We start from the raw sequence: 24,642 nt of genomic DNA on the forward strand, positions 1-24,642 counted from the left end.
GCTTCAGCGAGTAATACGAAGGTAAAAACTCCATCTTTTGACGGTTCTGTTCCTTTCCAGGTCTTCAAGCTACAGTTTGAGAAGACCGCAGAAGTGAACAACTGGAATGCGGAAGATACAGTTGCTGCACTGTTCGTGGCATTGAAGGGGCCAGCAGCGGAAATCCTACTGACGATTCCCGAAGGAGAGCGGAACAATTATGAAGCATTGATGGCTGCTGTAGAACGACGTTATGGAAGCGAGCATAGAAAACAGATATTCCAAATTGAGTTGAAAAACCACTACCAAAAAGCAAATGAGACATTGCAGGAGTTTGCTTCAGATATTGAAAGATTGGCTCATCTTGCAAATGCGGACGCACCCGTGGAATACACTGAAAGGGTAAAAATTCAGAGCTTTATAAATGGCATACGAGATGTGGAAACGAAGCGGGCTACATATGCGAATCCAAAACTAACATTTTCTGAAACGGTATCGCATGCTCTGATTCAGGAAACAGCGTCGCTTCTGTGTAAGCCAGTTTTCAAAGCACGCCGTGTGGAAGTAGAAAGGCCTTGAAGGGATCTCAACAGAAGAATGCCGGAGTTACTAAATGTTTGAAGTGCGGCAACCCAGGTCACATTGCACGTCATTGCGATCTTGGTCCTAATAGCTCCAACAATGTGGGTGGCCGTAAACGCAAAGCTGGCGGAAATGAGCAAGAGCGTGTCGGATGTAAAGAACGAAAACTTGCCCCGGCTATTGAATGTCCTGTGATATCTGTGTCGCAGATTGGAAGGAAATCAAGCAGTCTTACCATCAGAGGGAATGTGGATGGTAAAGAGCGTGTACTGACTGTAGATACGGGGGCATCTCATTCCTTGATTCGATCTGATTTGGTCTACAGGAGAGTAAAGTCATTACCTGGAGCAAGGTTGCGTACGGTCACAGGCAAGTATAATCAACTCCAAGGCGAAGTGGTATGTGAGGTATTAATTGGAAAAGTCATGGTTCTACACAAATTCGTTGTGGCGGAGATCGTTGATGAAGTCATATTGGGAGTGGACTTCTTGGTTGACCATGACATCAGGATCGATATGCGAAGAAAAATTATGCGCTATAAGAACCAGGACATACCACTTAACTTTAGTTTGGAAAAAGGGTTCAGGAGTATCGGGTACTGGTGGAAAAGACTCGACAAAGACCACGAACGTCAAAGGCAAAGGTTGATAGATCGAATGGGCCAAATAAATCAAAATCAAAAGTACCTGCGAGAGAAACACTGGCATTGACAAAACCTAAAAGACGCAGGAAAACGAAGCAACGAATTTCCGAGAAAGAATGCGAGGGTAGTTTCAAGCCAGAGCGCACTACTGTGGGGAAACGTGGGAACGATACTGATTATGCAAAGCAAATCCGTCCAGCGCAAGCTCTACGAAGTAGTTCATCGGCCAAACAACAGAGTGTGAAGGAACGAACCAGGGTATTGAGTAGTACGATGAAACACAGGTACCATGAGAACAATAATTCGAAAGGTTTCTTGGCGGGAGATTTGGTACTGTTATACAACCATCACCGGCGGAAAGGTGTTCCATCCAAATTTCGGTGCAGTTGGGAAAGCCCGTACAAGGTTGTGAAGAAGATACCGCATACAAAGCATTGAGAAACCACGGAGTAGAAGAGTGGTACATTTGGCGATGCTAGCAGCGTTTAGATCTAGAGATTTGTCTGATCGGGACGATCAGACTTAGGTGGAGGGCAGTGTCACGGATATTAGCATCACTAAGCTATACCATCACTAAGGCGATGCTAAGGCCATGCTAAGCGATATTTACGTCAATAATCAAATCATGTATACACATATATAAGGCAGCCGAGAGATGTCACACACATATGCATTTACTTTTACGCCTACGTGTGCGCGAGAGACTGTACACTACAAACATTCACATCAATAATTCAACCATTATGTCCACACAAATGTAGGTACACGCAGCTGAGAAGCAGGGCACAACCATATGCAGACATCTTATTTGAGATGCTCCTAAATGTAGGCAATTATAATTGTGGAAGTGTCGCTCACACATACAAGCATGGGGTATGAGAGAAGCTATAAAATCGTGCAATTTTAGTTATAGCTGAAAAGTTTGAGAGCTCATGGACAATGCTAGTAGATTCTAGAAGATACGAACGAGGAAACCAGAGAGTATAAAAGGCCGCAGATGTAGAGGCGCTGGAATTCAGTTTGATTTGAGTTGTCAAGCAGTTACGACTAAGACGATATCTAACGAGCAATAGCAGTATTATTTTGAAAGTCAGTTTCATTTAAGCTATCAGTTTGGTTATTAAGCTATTCGTTGCACAGTTTGAGTGTTATTGTGAAGTATTTTAATAAAGGCCATTTTTCCATTATTCAATATTGGAGTTATTTATTCAACAGTTTAGCGACACGAACCTAGCAAAAGGGCAAATAAGAGGATTTGCAGCAAATTTGTTACAATAGAATAGGAAATAGAGTAAAATAAAATAACAAAAAAAACAATAACATTATAAAAAAATAATAATAAAACAAAATAACATAAACTAAAATAAAACAAAACTATAATAAAATAAAAAATAATGTATAATATTATTCAAAATATCATAAACTAAAATAAAATATGATAAAATAAAGAAAGAAATGAAAATTAAAATTAAATAAAAAACGTAAAAAAAATAAAATAAAATAGAATAATATGAAATAGAATAAAATAACAACGATAAATAATTTAATAAAACAAAAAAATTAACATAAAGTAAAAAATAAAATAACACCAAAAATTAAATATAAAAAAATAACCACAAGTAAATTAAAAAAAACACTAAATAAAACAAAAAAGCAAAATAAAGTAAATCTAAATAAAATGGAATAAAATTAAATAGAAAAAAAGGAAAAAAATAATATATAATCAAATGAAAGAAAATAAAATAAAATAAATTAAAATAAACTAAACTAAAATTAAATAAAATAAAATACAATTAAATTAAGTAGCATAGAATATAAAAAATAAAATCAAGTAAAAAAAAATACTGTACAGTGAAAAAAAATTTTAAAAATTTAATTAAATAAAATCAAATTAAATTCAGTTAAACTTAATTAAATTAAATTAAATCGATTTTGAAGCTACGTGTTATCCATTTGTAATCGAGCAGTTTTCTCTTTATCATCGAAAAATTATCGATATGCTGTCAATTAATTTTCGATTTGCTATCGGAGTGTTACCGATTTCTTATCGGAGTATTCTGAAAGAGTTATCGATTTGTTATTTATCGATTACTAACCGGAATGTTATCAAATCGATAGTGTTTGTTGTCGGGGTTTGCATTTTTTCGGCGTGTTATTGAAAAGTTATCGAATTTACTATCAAAAATGTATTCATATTTTATCGATTTCTTATTGAAGTGTTAGCATTTTGTTATCAGTACTCACCCTTTTTTCATTATTAGTTTCGCCGAAATTTCATCTGACTTACGGTAATCACAATATCCAGCGAGTTTTTGCTGTCTCGCGCAAACGCTCACTTTCTTATCTTTTAAAATTGCGTGCAATTTGTCTCGTACCAACCGTGGAATGTGCCATTATATGTTGCTTACACAAAAAAAATACACCCTCACCATAAATGAAGCAAATAACTGAGAACGTATCTATACTGATTACGCCTGTCACATGACCCGAAGTTTGGAGTAATAAAACAGATCTACTAAAATCATAAAAAAACAGTCACCTGTTTTTTTACTGTACACAAACATTTATTGAATTCAAATTTCTTGACGTTGCAGTTGTAGCACAGAAATATCACACTTTTTGCAAAATATTTAAAAATGTTTCACTAAAACTCCACCAAGTCTTGATAGTTGCAACTCTTTGTGCGCATATCGAATTTCAAATCATTCGGGCAACTGAATAGATGTGCCATGCCCTGTACACAGTAATAAAATTTTCCACAATCTTGTGCATCACGCAAATAACCATTTTCACGATTCACACAATCAGCGTTGCCACGTGCCGACAGCACGAAAGTCTGCTTATTAAATCCCGCCAAAAATGGCAGCACAGGTCGCTGTATTGATTCTGCCACCGAGTTTAACAATGATTGTTCTATTCCCGTTGCTGTATGACCATCGAAGAGTACACGATTGATCGTCTGCAGTAGTGGATATTTTTCACCGCGATAGTCTTCAGATTCTAACGACCATAACATTATACCACCCAAATTTTTATTCGTGATATATTGTGCCGTAAGGCCAATACTACGCGGATTCTCAAAACCGATCCATTGTCGTTCGAGATATTTCGAGCTTTTCACGTGGCGCACCTAAAAATAACGGTTATCTGTTAGGTGATCAAATAAATAAAATAGGGGGACTCGCTTTGTCTAGCAAACGGGCATGGTTTGCCTGAATTATAAATTCACAACAACAAATAAAGAAAAAAGTTTATACAAGCCGTGCAATTTATGTTATGCTCAATACTATGTATATTTTCGTGCAACGAATTGTGGGAAACGAAAATGCAACGCTGCTCCAACGGTATTCCTCTGAATACTCTTATTTCACTCACGCAAAAATTAAACGATTCCTTTGCAAGATGCTCTTGTAGCCTTTCATATTTCATTGTAGGATATAAACAATTCGTGCACCTTGTAAGACACAGCGAAAACCCCTAGGATATCAACCGACCTTGTTCAAGCCAATATTTAACGATGGCATCCAAATTAAGTTGTTTACTCTTCTCGATTTCATCGCTTGGCCCCTCATAGAGTGGTGCATTGTTACTCGTAACTGGATGCCATGTTCCATGCAAATCATAAGCCATAACATTAGTGATATACAAATAATTCGAAATCTCTGGAATATTGTATGAGCGTGAAGCAGATTCTGCTGCAGAGCCCACGGCGGCGGTGAGTAAATATAGAAAAAGATCCAAGCTGTAAGAAAACCAAAGAAAACAAGTAAGAACCGGACTGTCTTCGGCTGTGCCGAAGACTTCATACCTTTCATGAATGGGGCTGAACAATAATCTTATCCCGTTCGTAATCTCCGAATAATCGGATGTATAAGATAAGAAATATATAGTGAACAGATGTACATACATAAACGATGTTTAAGATAAATATAAAATAAACAAGTAAGAACGGGACTGTCTTCGGCTGTGCCGAAGACTTCATACCTTTCATGAATGGGGCTGAAAAATAATCTTATCCCGTTCGTAATCTCCGAATAATCGGATGTATAAGATAAGAAATATATAGTGAACAGATCTGCATACCTTAACGATTTTTAAGATAAATATAAAATAAAAAGCAGGTAGGTACTTTGTGTGAGGATGCAAAGTTTCTGGTTTTTTGTGGTCTGCGTGTAAAAACTATGACTACGAATGACGTATTTCAACAATATATGACGTAAACGTAACTATTTGATGAAATTTGATGAATTTTGAAGCTTCTAGCCGTAAAAAGGGGGCAAAAATTAGAGTTTATATGGGTTATATAATATATATACCACCGATCTCTATGATTTTTTCAGACAACAATATATGCTATATACGTAAGCATATGGTGAAATTTGAAGCGTCTAGCTGTTAAAAAGGGGCAGAAATTGCGCAAAGTTTCTTAACTGAACAATCGGTTGTATGAGATATATACTATATATACCATCGATCTCAATGATTTTTTCAGACAACAATACATGCTATATACGTAAGCATATGGTGAAATTTGAAGCTTCTAGCTGTTAAAATGGGGAAGAAATTGCGCAAATTTTCTTATCTAAACAATCGATTGTATGGGATATATACTATATATACCACCGGTATCTATGATTTTCTCAGACAACAATATATGCTATACACGTAAGCATTTAGTGAAATTTGAACATATCTAAACGATTTTTAAGATAAATATAAAATAAAAAATAGGTAGGTAATCCGTGTGAGGATGCAAAGCTTCACGTTTTTTGTGGTCTGCATGTAAAAACTATGACTACGAATCACGTATTTCAAAAATATATGACGTAAACGTAACTATTTGATGAAATTTGATGAATTTTGAAGCTTCTAGCCGTAAAAAAGGGGCAAAAATGACAGTTTGTATGAAGTGTATAATATATATACCACCGATCTCTATAATTTTTTCAGACAACAATATATGCTATATCCGTAAGCATTTTGTGAAATTTGAAGCTTCTAGCTGATAAAACGGGGCAGAAATTGCGCAAAGTTTCTTATCTGAACAATCGGTTGTATTAGATATATACTATATATACCACCGAACTCTATGATTTTTTCAGACAACAATATGTGCTATATACGTAAGCATTTTGTGAAATTTGAAGCTTCTAGCTGTTAAAATGGGGTAGAAATTGCGAAAAGTTTCTTATCTGAACAATCGGTTGTATGAGATATATACTATATATACAACCGATCTCTATGTTTTTTCAGACAACAATATATGCTATATATGTAAGCAATCGGTGAAATTTGAAGCTTATAGCTGTTAAAATGGGGTAGAAATTGCGAAAAGTTTCTTATCTAAACAATCGGTTGTATGAGATATATACTATATATACAACCGATCTCTATGTTTTTTCAGACAACAATATATGCTATATATGTAAGCAATCGGTGAAATTTGAAGCTTCTAGCTGATAAAACGGGGCAGAAATTGCGCAAAGTTTCTTATCTGAACAATCGGTTGTATGAGATATATACTATATATACCACCGAACTCTATGATTTTTTCAGACAACAATATGTGCTATATACGTAAGCATTTTGTGAAATTTGAAGCTTCTAGCTGTTAAAATGGGGTAGAAATTGCGAAAAGTTTCTTATCTGAACAATCGGTTGTATGAGATATATACTATATATACAACCGATCTCTATGTTTTTTCAGACAACAATATATGCTATATACGTATGCAATCGGTGAAATTTGAAGCTTATAGCTGTTAAAATGGGGTAGAAATTGCGAAAAGTTTCTTATCTGAACAATCGGTTGTATGAGATATATACTATATATACAACCGATCTCTATGATTTTTTCAGACAACAATATATGCTATATACGTAGTATTTGGTGAAATTTGAAGCTTCTAGCTGTTAAAATGGGGCTAAAATTTGCCAAAAATATATATATATATATATATATATATATACTATATATATATACTATATATACCACCATATATATACTATATATACCACCGACCTTTATGATTTTTTCAGACAACAATATGTGCTATATACCTAAGCATTCGTTGAAATTTGAAGCCTCTAGCTCTTAAAATGGGGCAGTAATTACGAAAAGTTCCTTATCTGAACAATCGGTTGTGGGGGATATATACTATATATACGACCAATCTCTTCAATTTTTTCAGGCAACAATATGTGCAATATACGAAAGTATATGGTGAAGTTCGAAGCTTCAATCTGTTAAATTGGGTAAGATATTACAAAAATCCTCTTTTTCTGAAAAATCGGTTGTATGGAGGATATATGCTATAGTGGTCCGATCCGGTCGGTTCCGACAAATGTCTAATCGGACACCCAAATACACCCGCTCACCAAATTTTATCAAGATATCTCAAAAATTGAGGGAATAGTTTGCATACAAACAGACAGACGGACAGACGGACATGGCTAAATCAACTCAGCTCTTCAACCTGATTATTTCGGTATACTTAATGGTGGGTCTACCTATGTTCCTTTAAGGACTTACAATTTTCGGTTTCGTGACGAAATTAATATACCATTTCATTTTCATGAAAGGTATAAAAACAGGTAGGTACTTTATGTGAGGATGCAAAGTTTCAGGTTTTTTGTGGTCTGCGTGTAAAAACTATGACTACGAATCACGTATTTCAACAATATATGACGTAAACGTAACTATTTGATGAAATTTGATGAATTTTGAAGCTTCTAGCCGTAAAAAAGGGGCAAAAATTACAGTTTATATGGGGTATATAATATATATACCACCGATCTCAATGATTTTTTCAGACAACAATATATGCTATACACGTAAGCATTTGGTGAAATTTGAAGCTTCTAGCTGTTAAAATGGGGCCGAAATCGCAAATATATATATATATATATGCTATATATGTATATATACAATATATACCATCATATATATCATCGATCTCTATGATTTTTTGACACAACAATATATACTATATACGTAAGCAATCAGTGAAATTTGAAGCCTTTAGCTGTTAAAATAGGGCAGTAATTACGAAAAGTTTCTTATCTGAACAATCGTTTGTGGGGGATATATACTATATATACGACCGATCTCATCAATTTTTTCAGGCAACAATATGTGCAATATACGAAATTATATGGTGAAGTTTGAAGCTTCAATCTGTTAAATTGAGTAAGATATGACAAAAATCCTCATTTTCTGAAAAATCGGTTGTATGGAGGATATATGCTATAGTGGTCCGATCCGGCCGGTTCCGACAAATGTCTAATCGGACACCCAAATACATCCGCTCACCAAATTTTATCAAGATGTGTCAAAAATTGAGGGACTAGTTTGCATACAAACAGACAGACGGACTGACGGACATGGCTAAATCAACTCAGCTCTTCATTGTGATTATTTCGGTATACTTAATGGTGGGTCTATCTATTTTCCTTTAAGGACTTACAATTTTGGGTTTCGTGACGAAATTAATATACCATTTCATTTTCATGAAAGGTATAAAAACAAGTGCCGTGATAGCATACGACATGCTCTAGGAAAATATGAAGAGAAAGTGAAAGAAACATTTTTTATTATTGAGCGCATCTAATCAGTAATGGGCCTCAATCATTTATATTTATATGAACATGTTTTGATAAGATTTTCTTTTGGCTCCAGGCAGATTTCTAAAGACAATGCCATTTTTAAGGCCAAGAGCTTTTTCAATATGACAAGTATCCCTCAGCCCAATCTAGCTAAACCACAAAAGCAACATCCTTCTAACAAAAACCCTTTCAATAACAGTAATTAGTTACAAGCAGTTTCCCTGACTTACACCCAAAAAAATTTTTATCCATTTTGAAAGCCCTGTTGAGTGCTGGGTGATGGCACATTCGTCTAACCATAAATTTCTGAATTAGTCTACAAGAAATCATTTTTTTTTTGTATATGAACTTAAGATAGTAGCGAAAAATACACCTTCCCTACCTCTTCCATACTGCTGCAAACTCTCGCCAAGAAACCTGAGTTGTCTTGTCTGTAGTCTTGAACATCGGCAAAGAAAAACCGTGCTCTCAGAAGCCTAAGCCCTCCTGTCTGCAGTCCTAGAATCATCTTGTTTGTAGCCCTGGAACTCGACAAAGAAAGTGATGAATCCACTCATCTTCCCTCTCATCCTGACAGTTTCTAAGAGGGAGGTCATTTGTATGCGCTTTCGTTCAGGCTCCGGTCCAGTAGCACAATAACATGCGATATCATAAGTACTTTCACTGTTGTAGCGATAAGGACACTCCCTGAAAGCCTGAGCCCTGAGTGTTATCGATGTTCATGTGGAGATAGGAAACCACGCTGTGCCATCGCCTGTTTATTTCTTCTAGGCTTTAAGGGTTCGTTCCTGAAATGAACCGATGCTAGCCAACCATTCAGATTATTTCCGGTCTACGCTTCTCACGACAGTCGGTTCTGTGTGTCGAAGCGAATGAGGCTTATTTTTCTCATTTTATTTTTATTTTTTTAGTACGCAATAGTAGTCCTGCGGAGCTGTTCGCCTGCTTCAGATTCATTTTGGAATATTTCCATTTTATCGGGAACTCTATTCCCGTTCAATTTTGCTATACCCGGACACCCAATCAAGACAGTTATTGGTAGCATAGCTGTCTACAAATTTTTCTCTGTCCCTCTATTTTTTATACTCAGCGTGCTTTGCATAGAGTATATTAACTTTGATTGGGTAACGGTTGGTTGTACAGGCATAAAGGAATAGAGATAGATATAGGATTCCATATATCAAAATCATCAGTATCGAAAAAAAATTTGATTGATCCATGTCCGTCCGTCCGTCCGTCCTTCGGTCCGTTAACACGATAACTTGAGTAAATATTGAGATATCTTCACCAAATTTGGTACACGAGCTTATCTGGACCCAGAATAGATTGGTATTGAAATGAGCGAAATCGAATGATAACCACGCCCACTTTTTATATATATAACATGATTATTTAGTAAATAATATACCTAGAATGTTGCAATTTGACGTGTGGACTGATATTGAGGCTCTTGATAAAAATTTGAAAAAATTTTTAAAATGGGCGTGGCACCGCCCACTTCTGATAAAATCAATTTTACAAATATTATTAATCATAAATCAAAAATCGTTAAACCTATCGTAACAGAATTCTGCAGAGAGGTTACCTTTACTATGAGGAATGCTTTGAAGAAAAATTAACGAAATCGGTGGGCGTGGTCCCCACTTTTATATAAAAGATTTTTAAAAGGGTCGTGGATGAATAAAATAAGCTATATCTTTGCAAAAAAGGGCTTTATATCAATGGTATTTAATTTCCCAAGTAGATTTATAACAAAAAGACGGAAAAAATTCAAATTTAAAAAAATGGGCGTGGCACCGCCCCTTTTATGACTAAGCAATTTTCTATGTTTCGGGAGCCATAACTCGAAGAAAAATTAACGGATCGTAATAAAATTGGGTACACAGATTTTCCCTATAGCAGGAAATATTTCTAGAAAAAATGGACGAGATAGGGTAAAGACCACGCCCACTTTTATATAAAAGATTTTTAAAAGGGTCGTAGACTAAAATAACAAGCTATAACTTAGCAAAAAAGAGCTTTGTATTAATGATATTTCACTTATCAAGTTTTATTTTAAGAGGAAATGGGGAGACATTTTTTTTAAACGGGCGGTGCCACGTGTTATGTAGAAAGGTAATTTATCTGAAATGAAATGTGCATTTGAAGCTCACGCTGAGTTTATAATGTTCGGTTACACCCGAACTTAGGCACCTTTACTTCTTTTTTAAATAGTTTAGTTCCTTCCTCAAACATAACTTTCAGCCTGAAAGACAGACAAAGATAGTCAGAAAGCCGGTGCGACTAGTTGAGACCGACAGTTACTTCGAGTGCACTCCAGCCACAGCTCCCTTGTTTCATTTTTGAGCCGTCTCTATAGGATATCTTATGTTCTATACCTGAAAGTCAACAGCTATCATAAAATAGATCGTAACGGACATTAGTATGGGACGAATGAATGTGCTGTACATACCTGACAGACCACAGCTCTTTCAGGCAGTCATCTTGCAGATGTTTCTTACTTATCTTACCATCGCTTTTCCAGTGTAATTTGGAGCAGAGTTTTAGACCGATATTTATGGTTTCAGAAGAGAGACTCACCATTGTGAAAATTTTATTATTTATGGTAATAAGAACAAGCTCAGTTTTTTGTGATACACAACCAGTCCAACTTGCCATGTCCATTGACAAATGTTCGTGAGTTCACTAATAGTTGAAAAGAGTTTGCCTGTGAGACGACCTGGGGGATGGTGCATATGGTAGTCGTTTTATCTATTAAGTCCACGCCTAAAGTTGCCTAGACGAAACTAGTCCTGAGCATTGAATCAAGTCATGCAATTATAGAGTCTTCGGTTAGATGTCGTTGAAGTGCCCTACAGATAACCTCCGCTGCCACAACGTTATTGAAGACCCATTCAATATCCAAGAAGTCCGCCTAGTAGAGATTTCTCCAAGTATTTCCAAATTTCAAGCATTTATTGTAAAATCGAAACCGAAACTGGATAGAAAGAACTATAGTGCAACCGGTACCGACCACAAAAGGAAATTTAAACGCGCTGAAAAAATTATATTCGGTTTCAACATGACCTAATCAGAAAACTAAATGTATTCAAGTCAATCCTCTTGTCTACACGCACTCTCAATATAAGCTTTTTGAGGGAAGGAATGCAACAAGTGTTTAATTATTTTCAGTGGTATATACCAACATGTATCCTATGTGGATTCAGAAGAACGTTACACTCAGCTCTTACTTCAGTGTTTTACTCTTTCCAATGAATGATAAAGGAATTGTTGTTGCATTATGTTATCAGTCTTCTGCAGATAGCGTTGCATGGAAAACTTCATAGTTTGTACTTGGACTCTGTGTGACCATTATATACGGTATATTTGAAGAAAGTATGTATAATGGATAATATAACAGTATCTTACTTATGTGGCGCATTATCTTTTAAAATTTTGAAATGTCTTGTCCCTTAATGGGAATGGTGCCACTGCGAAAACTGCAACATCACAATCCCAAAAATGTGATGTATATAAAATTCGAAAAGATGTGAGGTCCAAACACTCGTGTAGTTCGAAGTCATGGGCAAAACAACATCAAACATTTAAAAACAAGATTTTTCAATTATAAAAAAGTTTTTCTAAGCAGTGTCGACCCTCGGCAGTGATTTGGCAAACACTCCGAGTATTTTTTCAGTGAAAACTCGTCTGTCTTGCAGATGCCGTTCGGGGTCGGTGTAAAACATGCAGGTCCAGTCCCGCCAGTTTGTAGGAAAAATAAAAAGGAGCACGACGCAAATTGGAAGACAATCTCGACCTAAATCTCTTGGGAGGTATATCGTGCCTTATTTTTATTTATTTTTTATAAACGATAGCGAAGTATCATCGTGAAGTTATCGGCTTGTTATTGTCAAGTCATCGCCTTCTTATTGGTTTCTTAAAAGCTTGTTATCGATGGGTTACAGATGTGTCACCGATTTTATATTGAAGGTTAATCCGTATCTATTTCATAAAAAACCGATGAGTTGTTGATAACAAATCGACTACAAATGGGTAGCACTTCGATAAGAAATGTATAACTTTTCGATATCAAATCGACAACTTATTGATAGTAAACTAATAATTTTTTGATACAAAATCGATAACTTTTTGATACGAATCGGTAGCTTTTCAACAACAAGTCGTTTATAAGCCGAAAATACATTGGTAACACTTCTCATACATACCATATCGATAACTTTTTATAAATAATCGATATCTTTTCGACTAAACGGTTAACTTTTTAATACGAAATAAATACCTTTTCAATAACAAGTCGGTGCTTTTTCCATATACAATCGAAAACTTTTCCACAAAAAATCTATTATAAGCCGACAATAAATCGGTAACATTACTTAAAAAAATTCGATTACTCTTCGATACCACATCGATTACTTATTGATCAAATATCGATATTTTTTCTTTAAATAATCGAAAGGAGATTATAGCGCATGCTTTGAGCTCATGTCACGCGCTCGCAAGGCTAAGACTTTAGCTTTCAGGAGTTGCACAACATGCAGATCTAGGAGCAGGAAGTGGCTTATATCCTAGAAGGCTTCAAGAGGTCGAGGTGTTATTGTATAACAGAGGTCCTGGTTTCTGTAATAGGTTTTCAGTATCGTCGTTGAGCAAATTTCTGGTAACATTATAGATTCATTCAGTCTATGTGACGTCCTCACGTACTAACCCAAGGGGGTAGTGACTACACTAACGCTTACATTCTGTATTCTCCCATCCCATGCCGTGAGCAAAGATACATCAAAAAGACAAACAGAGTTAATAAGGGATCGGGAGGAGAGAAATTGTGTGTGATGGTATGAAGATATAGCAATTGAATATGTTATTTCGAGTTACACAAATAGAGGGATATGTAATAAGAGCGACGACGGCTGTGTTGGTTATATGAAAAAGAGTTATACGGAATTCATATACGCCCAGCCCGAAATCGACATAAACTTTCCATGACTGGTTTCTATTTAGATGCACCTGCAGTTGTCGCAGTTCTTTAGAAAGACTTAAGAACAACACTCCAGAGCACCTGAATAAATACGCTTATGCCTTACTTCAACAAAACATTTAAAGTTCAAATATTTGAACACTTTTTTTGTGGCTTAAGAAAAAAAATTATGCCTTACTTTAACAAAATATTAAAAGTTCAAATATTTGAACACTTTTTTTTGTGGCTTAAGAAAAAAAATTGGATAAACTCGAAAAAAAAAATATTTGATTAGCGTAAACTCATCGACCATTAGTTTCTTTGAAGGTTATCAGCCAATGTTTAACTAAGTGATATATGATATATATTAACTTCTTTATTTGCTGTTGGTGTTAAAAACGTTTGATACATACTTATATATTGTATACTAAAAATCTTCAATTTAGCCAGCTCTGAGCTGAAGTTTCTATTAGTTTGGGTTGTTTCCCCTAGTTCCACCAATTTGTTGTTGTTGTTGTGGCGATAAAGGCCTGAAGGTTTTTTGTCGGGTATAGATCCGGTATGTTCCGGTAACCAACATCATTAAGGAACAAGCCCGACCATGTCGGGAACGACTAAATATGACCACATTGGACCTTCTAGGCCTTTCCGTCCCCTCCCCCCATTCGAGTCTTAAGTCCTTTTGCAAATTACTTCATATCTAAAGATGACTAATCATATGTTAAAACTTAACTAAATTCATAGACTTGCCATAATAACCAAAAACTATGCATTTCTTCATTTTTCAAAGTCACTGAAAAGCTCAGCCTTTCCGTCTTAAATAAAGCGGAAATTTGCCATCGTCTGGCGTTGGAACTGTATGCAGAAACAAATGCAAATAAACATACGTACCTATGTATGTGTGCATTGTGTTGTTATAGCGATAATAAATGGTTTGTTATGGCGTTCTAAAATATCGTTGAACACCTAAAAGTAGACAACGACATGCGTAATATTTTCTTTTGTTGCAAATAGAATAAAGAGCAAGGTGTGAGTTGGGTAAATAAATGCAATGAGGCGAAGTAGTGTTTATATGTATGGGAGTTGCTTCCCTATAGAAAAATATGTAGTTTTGATCAAGAACCATTAATAGGTAGTGATAAATATTTGTCTTATTAACTTAACTGTCGCTTAACCGTTGAAACGGTTATAGTGGTCTAACAGGGATCGCCAGTCGCTTCTTCGTTGTCCCTACTGGAGAAAATGGGTAGCCCTAAGGGAGTTAAAATCCATACCTTTCTGGTATGGGGACTGGCCTCTTCTTCTATTTCCATTGATGAGTTTCGATAAGAAAGCTTTTTTGGGCGGAAGTGCATAAGTTAGCCTAGCCAAAATTACAGCTGGGTTTTTATTCGCTGTCCTATGTTGATGTCTGCATAGCGCTCGTACAGCTCATCATTAAACCTTCTACGGTACTCGCGTTCCCCAACGCTTAGTTGCACGTAAGTCTTTTAAAGGACATTTCTATCGAACACTCCCAGAGCCGGCTTCATCTGATATTGTCAGGGTCTACGCACCATATAGCAATACGAGTAAGAAAGGTTACATGTGAAGTATGATTGTTTTTGCCGCGAGAGGAATAATTTTAAATTGCCTACTCATTCCCAAGTATTTGTTGACTAGAGTGATTTTTCGCTGGACTTCTAAACTGACATTGTTGTTTGTGTTAATGCTAGTTTCCAAATAAATGAAACTCTTTACTATTTCGAAGTTATAGCTGCCAACAGTGACGTGGTTGGCCAGACGCAATCCGATAACTCTTTGCTTGATGACATCATCTGTATTAAACTTTGTTTTGTTTTGTACTGCTCAGAGAGAGACTTCCCAATTCTGACTAAGCTGATGGTGTTGCTCAACGTGATTTTGCACAGCCTTATGCGGAGAAACCAAAAGAGATATAGCGACATATAGGCAGTACCGCTCAGGCTTTGAATTCGACGAGCACATGATGTTTATGAATTCATTTTTCGCAGGTTTTCCCAAGATTTGGCGTATAGTGAAAATCTGAGCAATCGCAGGTTTACCAGATCTGAAACTGTACTGATAAGGTTCAATAATCCGATTCAAGGTGGGATTCAATATTTTGTACAATACGCTTGCTAAGCCATTATATGCGATACTAAGAAATCTGATTCCGTGATAGTTGGCACTGTTTGCAGGCTCTGCCTTCTTGTAGACTGCGTAAATAACGCTTAGATTTCAATCGGGCATGCACTCGTCAGACTATATTTTTCACCAACTTTTCGCCGGTCTTGTTGTTTTTTAATATATTTATTGATATTCACACTTCGTCATAGTCGGTTGGAGGAACCTTATTTCCATCAACGTCGATTTCGGACGTTTCATCACTTTGTCCATTTAATAGCATATAGAAGTGTACTATCAATCTTCTACACGTCGATTTCCAGGTCACCGTTTTCGTTTTTTTTCTGCCTCCGCCTTTTATTTATGTAAATACGCATCGCTTTCTATTTCAAGTAATTTGCGTGTTGCATTCCATTTTAATGTTACCAAGTAGGCAACGTCCCTTCTTTCAATCCGATCAGCCTCAGTCCATTAGGGGAGGTTTCCTTGTGAAGGCTGAACTTTCCGACCGTGGGGCCAAAAACACCTTCTTTGCCCACCCTGGGATTAAAGTTGCCACTTTTACTTCATAGCGGAAGCAGCGCTCGTATGTGCGTTCTAGGCGCTTCCAGAACGCGTTCTTCCTCTTATTGTCCTTTTCCTCCGTCGGTTCATGGGCGCAGATGAATGCGATATTAACAAACTTTGACTGTATGCGGTTATCCACAGGCGTGCACGTCAGTACTTGGCGCCAAGTCTCTCTCCAACCACAAATCCGACACCGAACTTTCTTTTCCTTGCTTCATCCATCGAATTTCTTGGATGGCTTTTGCTGTCACGAGGACATCAACCAGGCGAGCATCGGCACCAATCCCATTGAGGGAACGTACATTCCAGGTGCATGCCCTTAAATCGTAAGCGTTTAAACGTTTGCCGATGGCGTCAATGGTTTTCCCGTTATCCGAGGCTTTGTTAGGATGTTTATCGGTGTCTGCTTTTATGTGACGGGGCCCAAGCCCAGCTCAAAAAATGCTTAGCTGGAATGAGGCATTTATGATACACGTTTATGTAGCGTACTGCTTGATCCAAGAGAGACGGCCGCTTGCAGCCAGACCTTATGATGATCACAGGTTGGTGATTATGTCTCCCATTTAGCCCTTAAACCGATAATGACGGAGTGGCTTGGCACTTAGTTGTTTATTTCTAAACGAAACAAAGATCGAATTTCCGCAAAATAATTAGAGAAAGCAGAGGGAATTCTAAAATTGGTAAAGGCAAAGGAAAAATGGTTGCTTAGCATAAAACGTCCATACTTCTTTTTAGTTGTTGTAGCAGTGGCTTATTTGCAGTCATACACTTTTGCCCAAATTTTTTTCATATTCTTGCAGGGTCCTTTCGAATACTAGATATTCCTATAGCATCTATCCCAATTGGGTTTATGTATACATGTCTCCTTTGTGGTAAGCAGCAAACGGAAATTAGGATTCGTGCTTAAATTAGCTGGGCCAAAAAGGAGAAAATAAAACGAAAAATTATAAGAGTAAAGGTTAAACCTTTAATTTACTTCGTATTAGCTTGAAATGAGTAAACTGGCAGAGAGACAGAATTTAATTTAAAACTCATCATACATGCCACTATTGTGTGGAAATATTTTCGTTTTCATTTGCTTAAGTATTTTCATTTTCTTTTGCTTAAGCATTTTCATGGCTTCTCGTGTACGCGAAAATTCTAAGCGCTTCTTATCAATTTTTTTTTGTGCTAAGTGAGTATGCGCCAACAATTAAATATTTCTTTCTCCTCCAACTCATAGATCCACAAAGTCAGAGAAAATGTATCCATCTATGTTAAGCCGCGGTCCAGATGTAGAAATCGAACCCTACTATTGCTTACCGGTGGGCACAATAGCCGCACAAAATGGCTCGTTGGCAGCTCAAATGGCCGCTGCAGCTGCAGCAGCAATGTCACAAGTGACTGGTCAACCAACATCAAATGCTACAGGCGCACCAGTAGCCTGGAGTCAACCCACTTCGCCAACACCCATCAATCGTGGCTTCGGTGGCACACTCTCACCAACACATCCAGTTGGCATGACAGGCATGACCAGCTTAATGGGTACACCTGGTAGCGGGAACGCTAACACTGGTGGACATCGTCTAACATATCCAAAGAAAAACGATGAGGGTAAGTGTGTTTAATTTTTTTTTGTGATGCTGTAAGTACTCAATTCACATATTTTATGCAGTGCATGGCAGCGCAGCTTCATTACTTTCCGGTGGTAGTTCATTATATGGTTCAGCAGAGGAGCGTCAAGCTAATGAAATACGTCGTTTGAAGCGGGAATTAATGGATGCGCGCGAGCAGGTGCTGAGTTTGAGCAGTCAACTATCCACAAATGTAAGTAAAGAAATTATTTGCCTTAAGTTAGCTGTCCCAAGTATTCTATATGTACGTACTATTATACACTTTTATACTCAGCTGTGCAGAGCTCACAGAGTATATTAACTTTGTTCGCATAACGGTAATCCGTAACGGCATAAACTAATCGAGATAGATATAGACTTCTATATATAAAAATGATCTGGGCGAAAAAAAAAAAAATTCATTTAGCCATGTCCGTCCGTCCGTCTGTCCGACCGTCCGTAAGCACGATAACTTGAGTAAATTTTGAGGTATCGTGATGAGATTTGGTATGTAGGTTCCTGGGCGCTCATCTCAGATCACTATTTAAAATGAACGAAATCGGAATACAACAACGCCCACTTTTTCGATATCGAAAATTTCGAAAAACCGAAAAAGTACGATAATTCATTACCAAAGACGGTTAAAGCGATGAAACTTGGTGGTGCGTTGACCTTATTACGCAAAATAGAAAATTAGAAAAATTTTGGACAATGGGCGTGGCACCGCCCACTTTTAAAATAATGTAATTTAAAAGTTTTGCAAGCTGTAATTTGGCAGTCGTTGAAGATATCATGATGAAATTTGGCAGGCACGTTACTCCTATTATTATATGTGTGCTTAGTAAAAACTAGCAAAAAAAATTTTAAAGTGACATTTTAACAAAAAATTTAATATTTTTACAGTATATAAGTAAATTATGTCAACATTCAACTTCAGTTATGATATGGTGCAACAAAATACAAAAATAAAAGAAAATTTCAAAATGGGCGTGGCTCCGCCCTTTTTAATTTAATTCGTCTAGAATACCATAGAGTGTCATAAGTCGAACAAAAATTTACCAATCCCTGTGAAATTTGGTAGGGGCATAGATTCTATGACGATAACTGTATTCTGTGAAAATGGGCGAAATCGGTTGAAGCCACGCCCAGTTTTTATACACAGTCGACCTTCTGTCCTTCCACTCGGCCGTTAACACGATAACTTGAGCAAAAATCAATATATCTTTACTAAACTTAGTTCACGTACTTTTTTGAACTCACTTTATCTTGGTATAAAAAATGGCCGAAATCCGACTATGACCACACCCACTTTTCCGATATCGAAAATTACGAAAAATGAAAAAAATTCCATAATTCTATACCAAGTATGAAAAAAGAGATGAAACATGGAATGCAGGAATACTGGGTCACCCTGGTCCACATTTTCATCGATATCTCGAAAACGCCTTCACATATACAACTAACGCCACTCCCTTTTAAAATCCACCCTTATGTCGATATCTCGAAAAGGCGCCTATAGAACTAAGGCCCACTACGTTTTAAATAATGATTAACACCTTTCATTTGATACCCATATCGTACAAACACATTCTAGAGTCACCCCTGGTCCACCTTTATGGCGATATCCCGAAATGGCGTCCACCTATAGAATTATGGCCCACTCCCTTTAAAAAAACTCTTTAATACATCCCTTTTGAAACCCATGTCATACAAATACATTCCAGGGTTACCCTAGGTTCATTTTGCTAAATGGTGATTTTCCTTTATTTTGTCTCCAAAGCTTTCAGCTGAGTATGTAATGTTCGGTTACACCCGAACTTAGCCTTCCTTACTTGTTTTATTTTCAACAAGTTTAAAAATCCATTTAAGATAAAACTGACAGTACATAAAACTATCGATATTTCGCGACAGTTTTGAAAAAAAAATATCGATCGCCTTCGATTAATCCATAGACTGTGTAAAAACAAAAATTGCCAAAGCCCGCCCCTAAATTTGAAGTTTTTTTTATTTCCTTGATCCTTGCAAATACAGTCTTATATGTTTTTTGGATGGGCGGACATGGCTTAATCAATTTTTTTTCAATACTGATGATTTTGATATATGGAAATCTATATCTATCTCGAGTCCTTCATACCTGTGCAACCAATCGTTATATAATAAAAGTTATAATACCCCTTTATGCAAGTACAGCTGGGTATGAAAAGTATGAAATAGGCATTCAACGTTAAATAAAATGCGTTCATTTCTTATACATCTGATGTACAGTTTTCATGTTCTTAACGTTTATATAAATGCGGAAAGTTTTATGACAAGCTGTCAAAATGTGAATGCGAACGAACAAAAGTGCTCGCATAAAAATTAGAAAGCATAAAAATTTAAGCCCCGTCACATAAGATTGTTCATGCAGCATCACTTGCTGACAGACGAGTAGATTTTATGTATTTGCATGGAGAGCAACAAATAGCGCATCACCAGCGTCATCTACATGTAAAAGTAGCCAACTTTCAACTTTTGTAGCAAACAAAGCATAAGAGGAAGCATTTGACATGTGCCTTGGCTATGAGTGCTTTCAGACTTTGCAAGTGCAATGATTTATCCCGGCTCTTTGGTAACAATTGAAAACTGCATTTTAACAAATAAATAGCAGACAAAATTTGTTAGAAGGTACTGAGGAATGTTTATAACAGTGATTCGAGAAATTTTGTATTTAATTGGGCATGCCGAAATAAGTTTCAACTGCTAAGTTTGAAGTTTTGTTCATATTTGCAAAAGCAGCAACTTGCGCGATTTTGACGATGTTAGCTTTTGCATCAAAACTCATGAACATGAGAAATTTCACTGTGACGCGGCCATTCGTTAAAAGTAAGACACAACACAATGAGAAGAAGACTATGCTTTCTTGCCAAGTTCTTGTCATTTTGAAGAGAAAATGTTTGGGTAAATGTGCATTTTGCTTATATTCTAGCTATGTACGTAAATTTGGATATAAATACCCAGCATGTATACTGACCCGTTAGTCCAAGACGCAGATATTCTAAAACGTTTAAAATTTCAGATTCTTAAATACAAAAGCACTCGACACTATGGTAAAACATTGGGGCTATCTCCGAAAATCGTATTAAAAAATATATATACTTGGCGCGATTTGCTTCCGTGGGGATCAATCTTCTCTTTCAATTTGCATCATGCTCCTTTTTATTTTTTTCCTACAAACTGGCGGGACGGGATCTAGGCACGTATTTTATGCCGACCTCGATCTCCCGTTCGTCAATGCAGATAAATTTTCACTGACAAGCTTTTCATGGCAGAAATACCCTCAGAGTGTTTACCAAAACACTGCCAAGGAGCGACCCGCTTAGAAAAGCGGGGGCCGGTATCTATGGGCTGAACTTCATGAAATCGATAGAGAAACCATAAGCATCTTAAAGACGCTTACTTATTAAGATTTCAAATCAAATTATTATACTTCCTTCAAAGTCATCGATTGTAAAATTTGTTGTGAATTTACTAGTTACCATTACGAAGTTGAATAGAATAGAATATAATCACTGAAAAACACTTGTAAACCTAACTTGCAGCTTAAATTTTGTTCATTGACACAGCTCAACATGTACAGATTTTTTATACCATAAAGTAGCTGTTTTTGTAGATTTTCCCTACAGGGTATGTACCATTTAGCTCAAGCAAATAACTAGGCAACCAGCAGTGATGGAAAAAGTTGACTGGCATTTGCGTAGTATACTTTTAGGCGCAACATAAACTTTCTTGTGTCATTTGTTCTGCATAATTTTTTCACGACTTTGGTGTTGTAACTAAAGAGCCTGGGAACGAATAATTTATATACCGGATATGCATATTTCATACGTTCTCTGGTTTACTGTGTGTGTGTATGTGTGTTTATTTTACTTTTTATTTATGTGCCTGAATTCTTATATTTTTGGTACTTTTATTGCGGATGCACACATTTTTGAAATTTACCGTCAGAAAGTCTATTAAATTGATGTTGATGGCACATAAATAATGTTGCTGAAAAGGTGAGAAGAGAAAATGTTTCGCAGACCGCCAAATTCCAAAATGAGCTCATGTAATATTCGTACTTGTCGATCACGGGATGGGAAAGGGCGATTCTGCTATGAATAATATCTGTTTGAGAAGCAAGAAGAATTTAAATTTTGATAAAATGAAGGTCTCTTGTTTTGCATTACGGTGGTTCAGCGGAATTTTCAACCCACTTTATTTAATTGTATGTGAATAAAAAACTAAAAAGGGAAAACAAAAGACGAATGTCAAAGGGATTTCATTAATTTACCTATCGTTTTTTCGCTTATCAACAAACAAATAGTTGGCAAAAATTTTCTCATCATGAGCAACCTTCTTTCGTTTGCCTTCTGCAAAGAAGGGTTTTAATGGGATTTGAATTGAACGCTTTAGAACTTGAAACTTTGTTGGAACAATTTGAAATATCTTTTCCAATTATGTATATGCAGAGCTGGGTGGTAGTGATTACTTTAGGTATGCAATTACCGTCAATTCCACATTACAAGTATTTGAAGAAAGTAATCAATCCCTTTCCTCCACATAAAAGGAATTGTAATTTCGGTGGCAAACTTTTGGGAATTGAATATGTAATTAAAAATTTTCCATTTACATTACATGGAATTATAAAAGTAATTTCAAATTTCGAATTACTTAAACTCTCAGTGTAAAAAATATTTTTGCGATTCAAAGGGTGATTATATATGGTCATACTGCAAGTAATTATTATTATTCTCTCTAGCTAGCACTTAAATAAGTATATTTCAGATAATTAGTAACAGGAAGAAGAGCCTTCATTTCATCATTAGACCTCCTTGGTCCAAAAGGAATTTTGTAATGGTATTTTGGATTTTTTGTGGTAATTTTGGGTGATATTTCGGGATCTTTTCAGAATTATTTTTAGGTCATTTGGAGATCACTTCAGGGTAATTTCGAGGCTTTTTCCAGATGATTTTGAGAGCTCTCTCGTGGAGCTCCTATGGCAGTTTGGTGGTCACCTACGAATAATTTTTAGGTCCTTCCGCTGTCATTTTAAGATCACTTTCGGTTAATTTTCTGGACTATTTTGGGATCTTTGCCAGGTTCATTTGGAGATCGAATCTAATTTGGTTTAATTTCCGATCAACTATTATGTAGAGGGCCTTCCAGCGGTCAATTTGAGGTAATTTCATACGATTTAGGGCTAATTTGGGGTCGGCAAGCCTAACTGTCCGAACAACCTACGGTGCACTACTTATTGTCATCACGAGAAAGTTTTTTACCCAAAGTGGGCGTAACCGGTTGGTAATCACGCGCACTTTTAAACCCAGCACTGAACGAGATACTACTTGAGCTTGATAAGAATGACGTAAAGATAGTAGCATATACGCACGATTATGCTATCGCATTCTCGGGAGTTTTTTCCATCCTACAGGGTGCATTTAGCAGGCTACATAGCTGGACGGCATCAAGCGACGTTAATGTTAACTCAAGCTAGACCAAACTAATACTCTTCAGCAACAGAACCAAAATACACCAACAAACGACACAGAGTTCTCGCTCTCAACAAGGGTTAAGTACGTTGGAGACAAGAAGTTCAAACGAAAATCAAATATTGAAAGAAGAGTAAAGAATGCGTACATCGCCTATCGCTTTTAATGCATTGGCTCTACTCTCTGCTCTATTCATGACCAGAGCAGTAGCAGTAGCAAATACAAAAAATTCAGAATAGAATATAATTTTCAACTACTGATGAGCCGTATCTATAAAGTAGCCCTCCTTTGACAGAGGAAGCTAGAGGACGCCCTCACTTAGCTAGGAAACTGAAGAGGATAATACTTTTATATTCCTTGGTGTTTCCAAATGCCTTCTGTTAACACTCATAAGAAAAATTCGATCAAATTATGAAAAGTGTGACCCGAAGAGTGAGTTTGGCAACGAACTAAGGGGATAGGGAATTTAAGAGGATTGATTCCTTAAAAATGGTAAGATTCAAAGGGGGAGAGAAATTATAAAAGGAAGAATAGGAAGATTCAAGAGATAATGTAGCGTAACCCTTTCAAGGATTGCCAGCTCAACTTATAACTCCTCCAATGCAATCAGCAACCTCACCTTGTGAGTCCGCCATGGCGAATGCTGCATATTTATCAACCGAGGAGGAGGTTAGCTAAACTTAAAGTTTCAATATGGTCATATCAAATCTTTCGCGATATAGAGCGGCTGGAACTTAAAGGTGCTATTTTCCGTACTGTATAGTATTATTATCCGGCAAAGGATCATCAACGTCCTACGCCCCAATCCAAAATTTTCAATACTTTTGACCTTCTGCTAGACCGGCGAGATCTTATCGAGTTGGTTTAGGGTTAGACAGCGAAAATGCTATTTCCATTCTTTTCAAGCTAACAAATCTTGAACTATTAAACTCAAAAACTTTCTATCTGGTGATTAAGTACCTTCTTTTCAACAGTGGACGGTGAAAAATGTTTTAGTGTGTTCCTTGCGATGTGTTGATTGCGATTTTCCTATCCTAGACCAGGCTACTATTTTTTGTGAGATATGAGTATCAAGCGAAATATGCTAAT

The 24,642-nt window shown here is 36.5% G+C and overlaps 2 protein-coding genes across 14 annotated transcripts in view; one reads left to right on the top strand and one right to left on the bottom strand.

Moving 5' to 3' along the window:
* sick (sickie) overlaps positions 1 to 24,642 on the top strand; it is a 1,191,762-nt gene that overhangs the window by 965,375 nt on the left and 201,745 nt on the right. For all 13 annotated transcript variants that reach the window (XM_067765301.1, XM_067765306.1, XM_067765303.1 and 10 more), the window contains 2 exons: positions 17,677 to 18,047; positions 18,109 to 18,260. In XM_067765301.1, coding sequence (XP_067621402.1) covers positions 17,677 to 18,047; positions 18,109 to 18,260 — 523 coding nt within the window. The remainder of the gene's footprint in view (positions 1 to 17,676; positions 18,048 to 18,108; positions 18,261 to 24,642) is intronic.
* Positions 3,813 to 4,788, bottom strand: LOC137239062 (acidic mammalian chitinase-like). The gene is made up of 2 exons (XM_067763982.1): positions 4,699 to 4,788; positions 3,813 to 4,334 (listed from the first exon to the last, which is right to left on the bottom strand). The coding sequence occupies exons 1-2, from the start codon at positions 4,786 to 4,788 to the stop codon at positions 3,849 to 3,851; spliced, it is 576 nt and encodes a 191-aa protein (XP_067620083.1). The 3' UTR covers positions 3,813 to 3,848.

This window comes from Eurosta solidaginis, chromosome 2 (genome assembly GCF_040869045.1).
Source record: "Eurosta solidaginis isolate ZX-2024a chromosome 2, ASM4086904v1, whole genome shotgun sequence".
Taxonomy (NCBI): Eukaryota; Metazoa; Arthropoda; class Insecta; order Diptera; family Tephritidae; genus Eurosta; species Eurosta solidaginis.

Bases quoted from the DNA above. Each gene is read 5' to 3' on its own strand.
- LOC137239062 (XM_067763982.1), bottom strand. From the start codon at position 4,788: ATGCACCACTCTATGAGGGGCCAAGCGATGAAATCGAGAAGAGTAAAC. The intron at 4,335-4,698 runs GTCGGTTGATAT...CGTTATTTTTAG, and splicing joins TAAATATTGGCTTGAACAAG to GTGCGCCACGTGAAAAGCTC.